The sequence below is a fragment of the Rhodnius prolixus genome, unplaced genomic scaffold (genome assembly GCF_049639745.1).
Source record: "Rhodnius prolixus isolate KJV_2025 unplaced genomic scaffold, Rpr scaffold_3, whole genome shotgun sequence".
Classification (NCBI taxonomy): Eukaryota; Metazoa; Arthropoda; class Insecta; order Hemiptera; family Reduviidae; genus Rhodnius; species Rhodnius prolixus.
In genome coordinates, this window is record NW_027411603.1 from 53,881,199 (window position 1) to 53,898,909 (window position 17,711).

The 17,711-nt window shown below is 39.1% G+C and overlaps 1 protein-coding gene across 4 annotated transcripts in view; it reads left to right on the plus strand.

Moving 5' to 3' along the window:
• LOC141453620 (insulin receptor-like) overlaps positions 1-17,711 on the plus strand; it is a 175,667-nt gene that overhangs the window by 72,055 nt on the left and 85,901 nt on the right. For all 4 annotated transcript variants that reach the window (XM_074127055.1, XM_074127057.1, XM_074127056.1 and 1 more), the window contains exons 4-10: positions 11,550-11,695; positions 11,814-11,959; positions 12,409-12,620; positions 13,554-13,738; positions 14,159-14,571; positions 15,883-16,203; positions 16,394-16,553. In XM_074127055.1, the coding sequence (XP_073983156.1) occupies positions 11,550-11,695; positions 11,814-11,959; positions 12,409-12,620; positions 13,554-13,738; positions 14,159-14,571; positions 15,883-16,203; positions 16,394-16,553 (1,583 nt within the window). The remainder of the gene's footprint in view (positions 1-11,549; positions 11,696-11,813; positions 11,960-12,408; positions 12,621-13,553; positions 13,739-14,158; positions 14,572-15,882; positions 16,204-16,393; positions 16,554-17,711) is intronic.

Sequence of the window (17,711 nt, forward strand, 5' to 3'; positions counted from 1 at the left end):
ACACAATCGACGGTTCCGGTCAGACAGATTTCCGGACTGACGCTGCAATCGAAAGAGAAGGCTGCACAGCTGTCGGTCGTTAGGTTTGGGCGCATGCATAGTTCTTCTGTAGCATCATCAGTCTCGTTATTTAATAGCCACACCTCGTATTTTCATGGATAAATGTTTTAAATAATCGTTTTAGATATATGTGTGTGCAATTAGTACGCAAAGTACATCGAAACTCGTTAGCGCTGTTCTCGAAGAATACCAAAAATACTAAAAACTCAATGGCAATAATCTGGTTGGCTGGTTTTTAGAAACAGCTGGTAGTCGGGTATGGCTGGTTTTTTAAAAACAGCTGATTGTCGAGTCTGCCGGCGAATTTAAACGTTAAATAATAAACGTTTTTACTACCTGCGGCACTCTTTACAGTCAAGGGGAAAAAAGTATGTATAAATAATATACATAAAAATGCAATAAATATAAAGGAAGTTAGTAATAACAAATTAATGATTATGAAAGCAAAAAAAAAAACGATATGTGAAGCACAAATCGATAATAAGTCTGAGCTAAATTAGATAATTGAAGTAGTCTGAAATTGTAAATTCCATTCTAGGTATTTTGAAAAGTTTAGTAACCGGTTTCCTACTGCATTGAGAATGCCATATTTGGTTTTATGACCTGTAGAAGTATCAGTTGCATTATCGGCACTCGTTATTCAGGCACTAATAAATACGATAATTACTATAGCAATTAACTGCAGTTAATAAACTCGTATGATATAGCAAGTCCATTAAGAAACGTTCTGCTGGGTATACATGGGTCATGTTTCGATTTCTGATTACTTGCAGAACTCTAAAGGGGTTGAGCGTGAGGTAAACTTCTATTTAAATAAGAATGAAGAAGAAGAAGAAGAAGGAGACAGGAGTAGATGAGCTCAAAGTTCTGGTGCAGCACTTTAGAGCTCTAAGTAAAGTTTTTAGGAAGAATTTTTCAGTTATATCCACTGGGCCCAGTGGCACATCCGGTTGGCTGAGATTTGACGAAGTTTTTATTGTGGTATACCAAGATGGCGCACGTGGAAACAAGACTAGAATTTAAAATTTCCCTCTTTTTTTTTTATAGTTATGCAGACGTTTGTAAGGTGTTAAAATGGAAACAGCTGGGGTTAAGTGACAATAGAAAATCTGGTACGACCGCCATTACGGCTTTTAAGAGGTGAAAGAAGTAAAAAGATTGTAGCAGAGCACCCTTTTACCTTTTACTCCCGAATCATCCCTTTGATTTCCCTGCTAACGAGACAACTACTTCATCCACAGGGCAGAAGAGCCTGTTTCATGTCAAGCTTGGACAGAAGTTGTTGCTTTATAGCTGATAATCTGCGTAGGAGGGCGCTAACTGAAAGAGGAGGTTATGGGGGCGTCATCAAATAGTGGAACATCAGAGAGTGGGCAGAGTTAATGACGTGTGTGACGTAAGCCGGCTAAACTTCAAACTTACTAAGTTATCTTGGCGAGACATGCTCAAGCTCTGGCCTCGTATTGCGTTACTCAACTTGCCAACAGATACTTGCCAAACACACACATTCAAAAGGTTTGCAGATAAAGAATAGATTGTTTCACTCAGGCCAAGTTAACTGGGGTACAGCCGCAGTGTGCTGGCTAGAAACAAGCAATATTCCTGCCTACGTGATGAACAGCTGGCACTCTGGCTGATTCTCTTAAGAATAATCAATGATTTCGCGACTATATCTTTGAGGCTGTATTCAAGATCGCTAACATTTAGCGAGTTTTGTTTGTTTAAAAGATACAGCCATGATCGCATGTTCGGAAGGAGTCTCCAACATTCAAGATGCTACTTTTATCATACCCAGGTTGGCATCATCCTAGACGACTTCACGTGGGTGATTCCCTAAGTGAAAACAACCTGTACACCGATAGGAACTAATAGTGATCTAGGCGGATCCGTTTTTGTTGGTGCGAGCAGAAAATAATGTTGGCCGACAGCGGATTTCGCCCCAGTGAACGCTTTTTTTAACAATCGAGCACTGATAATGGACATAGCACTGGAGTAGATCGGAAGCTCAGCAGTTAGGGAATCCGGACGGAATCCTGAAAAGATGACATTATAAGTTGGTATAGACAGCATTTGGTACTATAGGAAACAATCACCTCTAATTGTACTGATTAGAAACTAGTTCTGGACTGAGTATGTTAAAGTTCAGTTTCGTTGGTTCGAGCGAAATTTGCAAGATAATGACATCCTGGCTCAGGATTTACCTGAGCAAAGTGCCTCGATCGTATTTTATAAAATACACAAAATGGCTGAGGAAGGTCTTTCTTGCTGGCACCATACAAGTTTTTCCAGGTATAGTTAGCCGGAAAACTAGCCCATTTTCTGGGCTGTGGCAATCATGTCCATCTACACAGTTCAATAATATAACAGCTGTCCCATCGAAAATACCGAGTTCAAAGAAATTCACTTGGATGGGAGCAGTAATGTTCCCCTTGGGACCTCCATCTTCCTGTAAAAGTTCTTCTACTGTCTTGAATATCAAATTAAGGCAACAACCATTAGTGGCTATTGACTAGTTTGGAAAAAACCTTGAAGCCTAATTCTTGTATGAGGGTGTCGTCTATATTTGGCCACACTGATAGGTCATGCCCTTGCTTTGGTTGGCCCAGGGGACCAAGTTCCGGAAGTGCTCGAAAAGTTGACATGAACCTTATCTAAGATTTTTTTTGGTAGCGCTGTTGTTATTTCTTTACGCAATAAAAAATGTGAAACTCTATTGTTAGTATCCGGTAGACACAGGATTATTATTATTTTTGAAAAGCTCTACCGTTCATGGAATGCAGATGGTTGGGGAGATTCAGGCCTATCGCTGTGTGTGTGAGAGAGAGAGTGATAACGCGAAACTGTTGCGCCGCGCCGGTGAAAGGATGCGGTAACGGTACTAAAACGGGACTGGGTCAATCTGCAGACTATAGTACTACAGTGGAATGTTCCACGGGAGGGCCCTTTTAAAACTGACGCTCAAACTGAGAATATTTTGTCGGGCGACAGTTTAAGTCTGATTTATAGTATTGATTTTCTTTTCCGTGGCTTGTGCTCAGAAGAGAAAGAATTCATTGCAAGTCTTAAAATAGCGCACCGAGAAATGTGTGTATCTAAAAGAATTCCACAAATATGAATCCTACAGCTTGCATATTGGCTATAAATAATACTGTTTCAAGTTAGTGTTTGTTTATTTAGAAAGAGGCTGTTTTCTTGCGATCTTGCCAAATTTCGATATCGAAATCACCTGATTCTAAAAAATCGCAACTTTTCCACTTTTCTCATTTTCTTCTTTGAATTTTCATTAGAGCTTTTCTTCTTACCAACGTTATAAGTTAGCCGGTAAACTAGCCCATTTTCTGGGCTGTGGTAATCATGTCTATCTACACAGTTCAATACGTATATCAGCTGACCCGTCAAAAATCCCGAGTTCAAAGAGGATCACTTGAATGGGAGTAGGATTCCCCAGTACTGGGCGGCCGATATCTGCCGAAAAAAATGTGACTTCTGACCCGATAGATACCACTGACAAGCTAGGAATTTCCACCTCACAAGAAATAGAGCCTAAACCTTCCACAAGAAATATCCTGCAAAGAATTTTCCTAATAAAATGACTAGTAGTTTTGTGAAAAGCGAAGAATGTTTTCTTTTTGGAAAAAAGTGTGCTTTTCACGTACTTAATGCTTTGTTGGACTCCAATTGGATTTTGTTGTGTAAATTTGTTTTTAGGCTATTTAGGTGTTACGGGATAGACTTTGTGAAATTTTAAAGGGAATAAAAACTTTAAAAAGAATATACTTGTTTCTGAAATGCTTACTGCAAAGAAAACGTTTAGTTTTGAACCTACGATATGAGTTGTGTACGTGATCGCTTAAGATTGTTTGTTATTGGCTATAAATTGGACGATTCGGTGGCTGGCAAGCTGTTTGTGATGTCAAGTGTGGTCCAACCGCACTTAATGGAGCTCTCAACACAAATATCTCTTGTTGGACAAATGATTTGATACAAAACATTTGTCTTGAGAACTGACTACTACATATTAAAATAAAGATGTTTGCCTGTTACTTTGAACATATGTTACAAAATAAAAGAACACAGGAGGGAAGGTTATGTAACTGTTATAAATTCAACGGTCATAAAACCTTTTTTTAAAAAAATTACTTTCATCTCACACAATGTTGCAGTTCTCGGATAATGGTGCTCTCCATCTCTTAAACCATTTACAGTTTGTTGATAGCACTTGGCTGCATTACACACAGTTGTATACAATGTATTAAAATACTGTACAAATAAAATGATTGCAGGTTTTAGGAGCTGCCAGTTAGATTTGTTTTGAGCGAAAAGGCGTTTGTACCAAAAAGTCCATTGTGATCTTCCTTCTGATATCATAGAAACTGTTGATCTAGTTTGGGGCTACATGAGGATTCCCTAGAGACATCAGTACTGAGGGCCAAAATCTTTGACTCGTGTGACTTTTGACCCCTATAGATACCATTGACAAGCCTTAGGAGCCGAAGAGGTTGTAACTTCTAGCCACAGCAAGCGACATTCTGCTGATCTTATCCGAGGTTCCTCGAGTGACCTGACCGGTGGGTTTGCGCCAAGTAATCCATAGCATAATGCTTATGCTTTTTTTAAGGGTAAGTTAGATCGTGGAACAATCTCCTTCTCAGTGGGTGGAATAATGTTCATCAATATCCACTGCGGTGCAAAAGCGTCGGTAGGCCTCTAATCTCCTGTTTCGTTTTTTCTAACATCATCTCTTTCATCGACTGGTGCTCTTCTCACCCGGGAATTAACTCAAGGTGGTAAAATCAGCGCCCATTCTAGGGAGCAATGTACGCTGCAGACACACCTGCTCTCGAAAGTTTCCTCCGAAAAGTTGAATGGAAAATTAAATTAATACTTTCAGGAATAGAAAGAATTTTAGTTTAAACTTAAGTCTTGTCCACGCCAGGCTGCTCACCTGCATTCGTACTTACTTCAGTACAGCGGCCACTTTTGTCTGCCAGAAATTATATTATCTGTCTGGCAGTTCCTAAATCTAGTTCTTAATATAGACAGTGTTGTTCCCAGACTTCCGTCGGCCTTTTAAAGAAATAGAAATAAAACTGTCAGAGCAGTTAAGTGTGATGTTTAAAAAATGATGAACGGAAATGTTAAGGAGAATAGAATAGAGAGGAAAAAAAAACCCTAGATAAATTAATTGTGGCGGGAGAAAAGAAGACGGCACTTCTATTGAGCGCGCTGTATATTGGCGGGAAGGGAGCTTAAAGAATTAGTGGCCATTGTGGCGGGCTGACGGTGCTTTTGCGGGACTTGACCCAGATCCCCGGTTAATACCCGCCTTTATTGGTTTGCCACCGCACTTACACTAACAGTCTAGACAATATATATATTTTTTTTTAACTTCCTTTCATTCGCCGCACGCGCGTAGTGTGCAAGAAATGTTAGTACACATGTCTGTCTTGAGGCAATCTCACTGCCGGAAGTGGGAGAATGTTGTTTCACTTTTTTGAGATTTTTTTCGAAAATGGCTCCATCGATTGGCCAACATGCTACTCAAGTTGACCTACGTAAGATCTAAAACTTTTATTTCAATCTTTATCGCACAAAATTGTGATTAAAAAGTCTGTTGGAGGAAATTGTTTAGAGGCTTCCCTCTCACGGTGCTATTTAGTAGATTGTACGGTCTCATCACTTATGTCTGTTCGGATTGGCCTAGAAAAATTCTCGAAGGAAAACACCACTTTATATAGATTTGTCAGTTTTTCACAGATGTCTTTGATGGCTTCTAGGATTTCCTAGAAAATTCGCAGTTTCAATAAAAAGTTCTTAAAGTTCTTTAACTTTGGTTTGTATTATTAAAGGACTTCTCTTGAACTCGGGCAAGATCCTGTCCGCCATTTTAGTGTGTGAAACGCTTCACAGGGAATTTCAATTTTAAATTGGAGGGGGGGTTCTGGGCAAGCTGTCACGTCATTCTTTCTTTTAAGAACAACAATTTATTGTATTGAATGAAGTGAACATGATTAATATTGACATGAATCATGCTTTCAGTACAAATTCTTGGATTATGTTTACGGTTTAAGAGATCGTACAGGAAAGGGATTTGCTCAATTGTATCCTCGCGGAGCCGGAACCGGAACTGTCCAAAAATTTTATTTTTCTGGTAGCCTCTTATGGCTTACTGTCCCCGGTGATGGATCTCAAGGTGATCTACCTGTTCGGAAGACAGCTCGCAGCGAACAGGTCTCAGCTGTGACGAGCTTAAATTAAGAAACACAAAAAAAAAGAAGTCGTTTTTGTAGTGCATTAGGTTTAGGCACGAATCTGCTTCAGTTATTGGTTGGTAACTAACAAACAATGGAAACTGTACAACCTTGGTCAGAGGTGAGAGCGTACTCGCATTGACCTGACCCTGTCTTGTACAGAACTGCGAAGTTACCCACAAAGAGATGCGATCTAAACCGCTCTCGCTTCTAATATACTTTCCAATATTTTGGGTGTTAGAAATTGGTTTCCTCTCAAATTGTTTCTGCATTTACTTAAATAGCTTCAGTTTGAGCGATCTCAAGTGGTGCTTGATCTCTGGTAGATCTCCATGTGATTGCTGCCTTTTTCTGACATTGTTACGATATCATGGCGGAGGTATCTACTAGTTCAGTTCTGTTATTACGTCACTCCCTTTTCTCCCTTCAAAAGTAAGGATGGTGATCTAATACGACCTTGAGTTTTCTCTTCCTGAAAGAGTGTTTTTTTTTGGAACTTTCAGTGAACTCTAGCTCAATTTCGAAAAATCGCAGCCAATTGGCTCGAGATCCACCAAACCGCTAGATCCCTACTCTGATAGGACTGTTGGCTGGATCCTTGAACTGTACACAGTTTCATCGTAGCTACAGTTTGGGTCGATGGCTTGAATCGCAGTTTGATTGACTAGCTCCTGGTTCCTTTCCAGAGCGAGCTTGATGGCTGTCATTTCTAGATCCAAAGTTTGGAGCCCAGACGCAGAAGACTGGAATGCTGGATAGTGAATCCCCGCTTCCCATGACGAGGTATTTGCAGCTCAACTAGTCAACTAATTGCACATTTGTAGCTGCAGGAATTTGTGCAGGAAAATTCGATTAAGATCAATCTAAGGAGGGAGGGGTGTGTCCACTCTAACGTGCCATTTTAGGATAATGCATATGTTTAACAGGATTACGAGGCTAAAATCCTGAGTTTGAAGAAAGTTGTCCTCAACCGGAAGTGGCACTGTGCTGAATTGATAATTTAAGATTTTTAGGTTTACTCGCGATTTCCTCTCAATTGTTTGAATATATGCTGAGTTCACTTCCTCTAACAGATCGTAATGTTAGAAGTAAATGTGTTCCAAAAATTATGAGTTGAAGAAAAATTAGTGAGTTAGAACCACGAGAACAGTTAAGTAAATGAAAGTGGTGACTGTTATCATCACCTTCCATTATTTACTTAACAGTTAGAGAAAGTTTCCAATTAATTACGTAGTTAGAGTCCAAAATGACGCAGTTAGCTATAACATTGATTCCTGCGCATGAAACAGCTATAAACCTGTGTTTATTTTTTTATGAATTATTATTATTGCAGCCGCTCGTTCGGCTAAGAACGTAGTAACAATGATGGTGTAGATTTCCGTCCAGTTATTGCGTCACTTTTAGGTTATTGATAAGGAAGTAGTAGAGGGATGGGTAGGGGGGGCCAGCCGTACGAAGTTATAGTTCATTTGGCCATCACTTTTGGTTTCTATTTACAGAGGGTTTCGATGCGCATGTTAGGAGCTGTGAGTGTGCGGTGAAAGATTGATAGGTGTTGTACGCAAGCTCGTACGATGTGTCCTTCTGATAATGTTAGGTTGTGACGCCACGCCTTGTGTAGCCTGGCAATACCCCACCCCCGGCGGCCGTACGGCCACTACAATCAGGCTTGCGTAAAGTGAGGCTCTGGCAGAGCCGAGCCGATCGATACCACAGCACAGTTGTAGTAGAAGTTGGCACAGTTTGTGAATGCTGCGGAGGAGCTTGAATCACCCACACACACTCAGGCTGATATATACAAGAAGTCTGTGGCTATGTTTTTACTACGGAACCCCGCCTATAACCACTACACTACTCTCCAACTCTTTCCGCTGTAGTCAGTTGGCGGTGGTATGCACGAACACTTGCTTTTTCTCTGTGTCTTCTGCCTTTTTCGGCTCCCTTTTTAATAGCCGTGGACACTCGCCAGCTGCCTGCCAAAACTTCTGCTCCAAAACAATGGCCATTGTTTACATCCACATCTAAGGCTTGTTTTGCGACGTAAACTTTGGTTCTCTTCTCTCGTTTTTTGTTTTGTTTATCTCTGTCTTCTAGGCTGCGATCTACGTTCGTCTTGCTGGAGTAAGTGAGCCACTCGCGGAGTCCTCAGAGTCTCCTTATCGAACTGGGCGTGTCTCAGTCAATTCGCACACACCAGATTCTTACTACGTCACCATCATTGCCTAGAAAAGTTGTTTTCTCTCCCCTTGATCTTCACTTTTCCATTAATTTTCTAATTTTCTTTCTCAATCAGTTCTCTTATCTCTTGCAATAATGAAGTAATACCATTCATGCAGTACTGGAAACATACTGACAATGAACTGAGTTCGGAAAAGTGGTCGGCCTGATAATGTGTCTAGTCAGCATTTTCAGTCAGGTTTATTTTTCCCGTTTTCCTTGGAAAATGGATCCAAGGATTTCCTTTAAACTCACACTGATCATGAAATGTTCGTTGGTCTCGAATAATCTCTCCAGGGAAATTTTGTTAATGGGGTATCTTGTTGGAAAATGGCGCAGGTTATGCTTTCTTCTGTGCATTGAGCACGATATTGGACATGATCGTAATACATTCCTTACCAGCATTTGAAAGCCAAGGAAATAAATGCACTTGATTCGTGCAAAAAGAAAAAAAAAAAAGAGACTTCTAGAAATACTTCTAGCAGCGCAAAAGAAAATTAGAAATTTGGGAGTCAATGTAAAAGTACACGTGTAGGAGAGCCTGCTTTGGAAATGAGGAAAGGCAAAGAGTCGAAAGATTGTTTACTGATTTCTGTCGGTTTCATCCCATTCTGAGATGAGCGCACTCTGTATTCGTCAGTTAGAATATAAATTTCTTGGATTTTTATCTGTTATAGCTCGCATTTTTTCTGACCGTTTGGGATTTTCATTCATAATAAGAAAGGGATTAATTTTGGTTTGCCGAATGTGACTTCCACTTTTAATGATTCTAATGATTAATGATGAGATAGAAAAAAAATTGCGTGCAGTGGCAGGTGAAACCAACAACATAACCCTGCACTACGAACCAAATCAGATTTTTAACTTTAATTATTGTAGCAAGGTTTGTGTGTTTATAGAGGATTATTTTGGACTGCTGTATCGAACTGAGAGGCCGGAGCTAACAGAACAGAATGAGAAAATATCTTTTTAAAGGCGATACATACCTTTTAAGCGATAAGATCCTGTGTTTATTGTGGTCTTCCCTTGGGGGGAGTGTCACGCCCCTAGTGGAGAGAACGCCCTACCAGAATGGGGTCAGATTCTGTTCCACTACCATGCATTCTATTGATTGTGACCTAAATTTAAATTTAACCTTTTAGTCTATAAATAGGGCAATGTGTTTCTCTATTTATTGCATTGTACGAGCACGGAACTTTCTTTTATAGTATATAGAAGGAATCTATGTTATGTACACAAAAGGAAATTACAGAAAAAGGAAGTCATATTCGTACATATGAAATAAGGAAATATAAAAAGCGATATGTGGAAGAAACTAGGTTTTGAAAGACAGTAGTGGGTTCCAGTCAACTTTCTTGGTGACGAGGTTAGGTTTAGGTTCTTTGATCGTCAAGGTTGTTCCTCCTTATGGTTGTATCTGATTCATTCGGACTCTTAAAACCTGGGGTGGTTGTTTCTAGTTCTGGACTGTTGTCCCAGGCTCAGTCTGTTGTTTTCCTTGACCGAGTACAGTCACCCGACTAACAAATATCTACTAATATAAACACATGTACACCTATGAATTCCTTATTTAATGGAGGTACTTTGAGTCGGGGTGAGTTACTCTCATAAAGGGCAATTCCAGAATATTGTATGGTTCTAACAACAGTTTTATAGGCGCCTTCTTGGGAAAATAAAACCAAGCTAGTGGTTAAAGGATGATGCAACAAAAAAAAAAAATGAAATCATCATAAATAATTCAAAATGGAACACAAATTATTCATTAATACAGAATAGAATGATATTAAATGGGAAACAGTGTGCTATTATTGCAGAAGAAGAAGGGTGGGAGGGTCGCGGGTCGCCTGGGAAGGTCACAGCGGTACGTTGACATTAAGTGCTGACATTGCCGGCTTCCATATCACTTGGAGTCAGATCGTATTAAGGGACAATCTCTCGAGATTAGTTACCAGCCACAAACAGTGGCGTGGAAAGAGGCTGTTGTAACCCTCTCAGTTAGTACTAAATGGTAGTCGGCTTTATTGTTTCGCTGTAAAAAGAAGTTTCAAGGGCAACGTGTTCTTCCAGAACCTTGGAATTCAGAATAAAGGCGAGGTCTGAGCAGATCATCGTAAAGAAATCTCGAGGTTCACACTTCTGATCGGAACTAGCCACTAAGGGTACATTTCCCTTAAAGCTGTACTGGACCCATCCTCCAGAGGTAAATCTCTCTTCATACAAGGTCCAGGATCTTTTCCACTTGTCAGCAAGATAACCTTGAATGATCTCCTTTGGCCGCAACATGACCAACCTCTTGAAGGCAGCGATTCAAACAGCATGTGCAAGAAGCAATTTCTTCCTCCTACTGCCAAGCTTACTCAGAGAGGTTCCGAGTAGAATAACCCACCTTGTGGAGATGTTTTCTAACCGTAAATGCTCCTAAGAAGGGATGGATCTGGTTCCATCTGGCTCCTTCAAGGTCCCTTCAGTTCTGAATTTTCACAAATTTGTTTCTTGGATTAACACTAATCGAATACTAACAGAGCCTCAGTATTGAAGATCCAGACAATATTATTTCACCGCCATTTCCAATCAATTATAACAACAAACTTGGTTTGTTAAAATTAAAACGAAATTAATTTAAACAAAATGTAATTTTTAATTAGTTATTCATATTTTTTTTAACGTTAAGATTCGTTTAAAATTTCTCAAATGTACAAAAGTACGAAGAATGTTTTCAGCTTAATTCTACAAAAGGGTTATGGCTCCTTCCTTTAGGTGCCAATTTAGATCGCAATGCCCTTTAAGGGGTCAAGGTCGAGGGAACAAAGCCACGAATGACAAATCATCTCAGACTTTGTCATTTTAGGTTGACCTTGGAGCCCATTCGTAAAAATGATAGCTGCGGGGACGGTAGTTATAAAGCGAATGCATATAACTTGAAGGTTTTCGCTATTGATTTTAGGAAGAATAATTTTATGAATTCATACACCATCTTCAAGATACAGTTTCCTTAATAATATATTATCTTTCTTTGCACAGAACTATGCTACGCAGAAACCATAGACTGGGATCAAATTGCACCCGGCGGCGATCATTTTCTAGTGGGAAATTCACCAATTACTGACCCGGAATGTCCAGGATGTGCTTGTAAAAATAATCTGTGCTGGTCAAGAAATCAATGTCAGGTATGTGTTTACTTTATTTCAATAATAAATCTTATTCCCCCCTCCTTGAGAGAAGTTTTCCAATATAAATGTTTAAATATTTTATTTTGTATTAATATTTGATACATTATATTGATAGGAAATCAGAAAGTGGGTGACTCCGGACGGCGAGCCTTGTGACGATGAGTGCGTTGGAGGCTGTACTGGCCTGGGACCGTACAATTGTAAAGCCTGTCGCCGGTTCGATCACGACGGCGGCTGCATGAAGTCTTGCCCCTCTAATAGGTAAGTAGCGAATATCAGCTAGAGCGATTTATTGATTTAGTCAGCATTCACTTACTCTACTTATTGTAGAATCACTGATCTGAAGGAAATAAGACATTAAGTAGAACAGTGGATAATCTGATGGTGCCAGTTCGAGGTTATATGTACGCAGGGTAGTATAGTCACTTTCTTGATTCACTGTCAGTTTCTTGATTTACTCGGACTCTCTCGAAGATTTCTTAAGAAATGGCACACTTTCTTTTCCTGCTAATTGGGAAATTCGGACTTTATGTTCTCCTTAAACTCCAGTAACTTCCTAGATGTTATTTCAGTATTTACATGGACTTGAATGCCTTCTTTTACAGAATGGCTGATTTGCCTTGTATTTTACTCGTAGCATTACGCTTAGAATAGATACTTGATAAATTAGTTTATAAGGTGTTTATTTCATTCTTTGTTTATTGTCATAGGTACGCATTTGAGAACCATTACTGTGTAACCGAAGAAGAATGTAGAAATCCGAATTCAACTTATCGCATAGCAATTGAACGAAAAAAAGGTCAAGACGACGTTGTGTGGAGTAAACCTCAGGAATGGTTTGTTTGGAACGGAACTTGCATACAAGACTGTCCTACCGGATTAGAGAAAACCACTATGTCTTCCTGCGAACGTTGCAAAGATGGTTAGTATGTCTAAGGTGTGGTAGTTTATAGATAGATGAAAACTTTATCCATAAATGTTCTGTAGGTTCAGATCAATGAATACTCAATTTTCGTTCTTATTTCTTCTAAGTTATTCATCTGCTGGACGCTAACAAAAGCCCCATTGGGCCCCTAAAGCAAGCACAAAGAAAAACAGCAGTATTACGGGTCGGGTCTAGGATAAATTCCCTGGCGAAAAATGAGCCCCTTAAAATGCTCAGCTGATGGAACAAAGCGAGCCATAACTTCTAACTTGAACTAGGAGGGGTTTGAGCTGGTCTATAGATAACCTTTTCCGACCAAAGATCTTGTAGCCTACCTCCTCACAAACCTCCAACAATCCGCCGTGAGATGAATGCAAGAGGAAACCTCTATCACAATATCTCTAAAGAATCCTCCTTTGAGCCCAATAATGAAAAGAGGGCAGTGACGTAAGACTGAAAATTCTTTCACCAATTGTCATAATCAGGGCTCTCCAATTTCAAAATAGACCGCTGCTCCAGTCCTGCTATTCTGTATGGATCGAACTGTAGTTAACCAGTCCTTCCTTGTAAGCAAATTAATGCTGAAAAAGATGAAAAACAAATGTCTTTGCTATTCTTTTAGAAGCAGCACCTGTAATTGGAACCTTGAAAGTCGTGATAGGTGATAAGACTGTTTCCCACCAACACGAAGAATTCCCAACAAAAATTTCCGTGTCAGCTGTCGGGTTTTTTGTGTGCACTGGTGACCGCCAGTCAAACCAAGCATGTCCTCACCAGCTGTCTTACCCCGAACGCCGGGAGTTTACGTTGTATAACCAAATAGTATATCCGCAACATCATCATAGGAGAGATTTTCTAAATTCTTTAATCTAAGTTTTATAATTGTAAATATAATTTGCTGTAGTGATGTATTTCTAATTCTAATTTCAGGTAAATGTAAGAAAGAATGTTATGGTTCGGTGGTAGACAGCTTGGAGAAAGCCGAGCGCTTACGGAAATGCACTCATATCCTTGGTTCGCTGGAGATCCAAATCAAGTCTGGCCAACAGTCAGTGGTGGCCGCCGAACTAGAAGATAGTCTTGGCATGATTGAGGAAATACAAGGGCAATTAAAGGTAACTATAGGCTTCAACTGTATTTGCGTTTCATTCTGCTTGAACCATATGTGCAAAAAAATGGCAAGCATATCAAATATTCAAATGATAAAAACTTAAATGTTTCAATGTTTATTGTTACAATCTGAAATTTTATTTGTTTTGATAAAAAAAAGAAGTAATAAATATCCAAGGTGAATATTTTAAGTATTTATAAAAGAAAAAATAAGCGATTAATGTAAACAGAAAGCAGGCCTAAATTTTTTCCAACGCCGTTGGAGTTACTCATTTAGCTTCCAATTGTGCGTTTCATGACAGTAAAACTAAAAAAGTTCGTTAAAATCAAAATGAGTAGAAAATTTGTAAATCAGACCTGTGAGTGGAAGAAGAAAGATCAAACAGCGGAAGAAACAGTTTTAAATTGTATTCTTTATTTTTTAGATTACAAGATCATTTCCACTGGTGTCGCTCGACTTCTTTAAAAATCTGCGAATAATTCAAGGAGATCGCCATTTCTATTTCAACAGCAACTATTCATTATTTATCAAAGACAATCAAAATTTGATGACCATCTGGAATTGGGACAAGCGACCGGCTGGCAGAAACTTCACTATCAATATGGGGAGACCGTTGTTTAATGACAATCCAAAGTTGTGCATCAAACATATTAGAGAATTAACTACTATAGCTGGCTTTAAAGATGTGAAGGATACGGAAGTGACAAAGCAGAATGGTGTAAAATTTGCCTGTAATCTGGTCGAATTGAATATTTCTGCACATCTTACGTTCAGCCAGAGTATTGTCATCCACATACATAAACCAGATTTCAACAATACATCTGTAGTTTTTACAAGGCAGGTATTTTATTGGTAATTCATTATTTCCATTAATTTTTTTAAAAAAAGGTTAATGGCTTCCACCATGAAATAGTTGATATTGGTACTAAACATGTACCCAAGTGCGTTGTTTGTCAATTGATGAAAGTTTCCAGAGAATTTGTGTATAAAATCGCTAAACACATCAGAGTTCAACCAAACTTGTGGTGTATTGAGAGAGAAGCCGTCCAGCTAAAGGAGAATTAACACTTAAAACTCTGAACTAAATCAATCTGCTAATGTAAATATACCTGTTTCTGTCTTTGATTCTACACTCTGACGTCCCTCCAAGTGCCTTCGCCTCTGTCCAATCCCAATCTGCTACCAGTGATCCTGAAACCATCCTCTCTATTTACCCAAAACTTCCCAGTCACCATCTAATCCTTGAGAAGGATTTGCCTGTTATACGATTCAAGGAGCAGGAGCTTTCAGGATCAACCTTAAGATCACTTCCAAAATCTGCAGTTCAAAACCTGCCGCTTTTTCTTGCAAACATGTTGTACGTGCGTTCCTGCAGCACAAAAAATGATCGTAGGACAACATGCTAGGGGGACTAAAAAATATTGTTTTGTTTTTTGTTTTTTAAAGTTAAATTATTTGTTTACGGAGTATTCTTCTTAGCGACCAAACAAGTCAATAGTGCCCCCACTATCTGTACAGATCTGTAGCACCTCCAGATGATGACCCGTACACTCGCCCCGGCTTCCTTGGGAAGTTCTAAGAAGAGTGGGCTTGTTAATTAGCAGTAACTACCACTTGCCTTAGATACTAGATTTTCTACCCATTCATCCATATGGGATACATCCTTCGGCACATGTCGCATGACACCATGGATTGGACTGAGCTAGGGGTTCATCTTCTGTTTCTGAGGCCCTATATATATATATTCTATATTGTGCGATTGGAGAGATGTCAGAATTGAATTCTATTTTTGTTGTTAGGCTGGGATATCCGCAGGGACTATTACTTTGTTATTTAATGATTTACATGTGTATTTTGTTTTTCATTTATTAAGGATTTATATTGTTTCTGTTAGTTGATAAAGTTTATAATAGAAGTTTCCTTCCCCAAATTCAGTAAAATTCGACTGTAAATAATTGAGAAAAAGCAACTGAGTGCAATTTATTGGAAATTTTAAAAATTCTGATAAACTTTAGACTAAACTCTCAGTTATGAAATTAAAAAGGAAATAACATTAATGATTCCAGCCGACCAATATCTCTCTTGCAATTGGGGGAAGGGAACTTGACAAGCCCACCTTAAAAAAACGATTAATTTACACTGGACCAGGTATATTGCCTATTACATGGAAGAACCGTACGGCAATCTGACGACAGCGATACCGTCGGACGATTGTGAAGAGAATGCTTGGAAACTGAATGATGTAGCCATTTCTGAGGAGGATAAGAGTATGTCCAACTTGAAAATGTACCATCATACGATTACCAAGCTGCAGCCGGATACCCAATATGCTATTTTTGTGAAGACCTACACGGTGGACAGTACTGGCGGCCAGAGTCCTGTGCTGTACGTGAGGACGCTGCCCAGTCGACCGAGCATGCCTCTCTACTTATTGGCGCACTCAAACTCCAGTAGTGAGATCGTCGTCACGTAAGTACACACTTATTAGAAAATGCTCCCTTATTTAAGATTAACTAATTGTATTAACCAAATTAAACATATTGGAAAACAATAACTTTCAACACTCTTGAGTCTATATCAGTCTTGATTTAATCTACACTTATTTGCATTAATCTTGTTATTCAATTAGATTACTAGACTAATTGTTAAAAATTGCTAGGTGGGAACCACCTGAGAAACCAAACGGAAAACTGTCCCACTACATAGTGAAAGCCACAATGCACGGAGACGATCCGACCTACCTGGAGGCCAGAGACTATTGCAAATATCCTATCAAGAAGGAGGAAACTACTACTCCAGCTCCCAGATTGGTCATGTTGGTTAGTATAGATCCGTACACTATACTTTGCCTAGGTTTTCTTTAATAATAAACTCTTGAGGAACCTAGTAGTACAAATACAGTAAACTAGGCCAACTATAACTTTAATTTCTCCATCACCATTATCACCATTGTTTCAGTTCTAACTAGTGTATTTGATTGTAATTAAAACTGTCCGGTAGGACAGTTGTATAAGGGTTGATCATCAAAAACTGCACGAAAAAGCGTAACGTTGAAAAACACCCAACTTTGACAATTTTTTTCTCTTTTTCTATAAAAGATAAAATTCCCAAATTTTCTTCATAATATAGGGCAAATCCTCCTTTATGACTGTAATTTTTTTGCAACAACCTAGATTTGATAAATTTTGAGAAAAAAGATGCTGAAAATGAGCAAAAACGGCATTTTCAAAAATTGTTCTTGTTCTTCTTCTTGTTGTTGTTACCTTTTTTGTAAACAACGTAGCGCCTAAACGCGTGAACCGATTTTCATGAATGAGGTATCATTCGATTCGGAACTTTATGTAGATGTGCCTTTTGGGGGTCTCGACGCTGTACATGGAATGGGAGAGGAGTTAACCTCTTTTATGTAAGGCCCCCTCCAAAATTATTATCATTAATTACTCTGTAAATCTTAGCCCGATTTTGATAAAATTTGGTAGGATGACAGGGTTAGGGCTCCCCTACGTAACATTAAAGCGACGATCTGCTCTTACACTTGTTAAGGGGAAGTATAGCAATCGTTTCAAATTATCGAAACGTGAACCGATTTTCATGAATGAAGTGTCATTCGAATCGAAATTTTGTACAGATTCGCACTTTAAAAGACTCGACGCTGTGCCTCATAAGGAGGGGAGTTTGCCCCACCCAGGTAAGGCCCTTTCTAAAACTATTATTACCAATATTTCTATAACGCTTAGTCCGATTTTGATAAAATTTAGCATGAAGAAGTGATCAAAGCTCCTCTACGTGGCTGTGAAGTGCCATCATGCTCTTACACGTACTAAGAGGAAGTACTGCAATCGTTAAAATTATCAATGAGTGAACCGATTTACATGAATGAATTGTCGTTCGATTCAAAATCTTTGCCTCTTTGCCTTTTAGGGAGAAGTACTGTAATCGCAGTTTATTTTTCTTACTTCTCTTAAAGGGAAGAACTG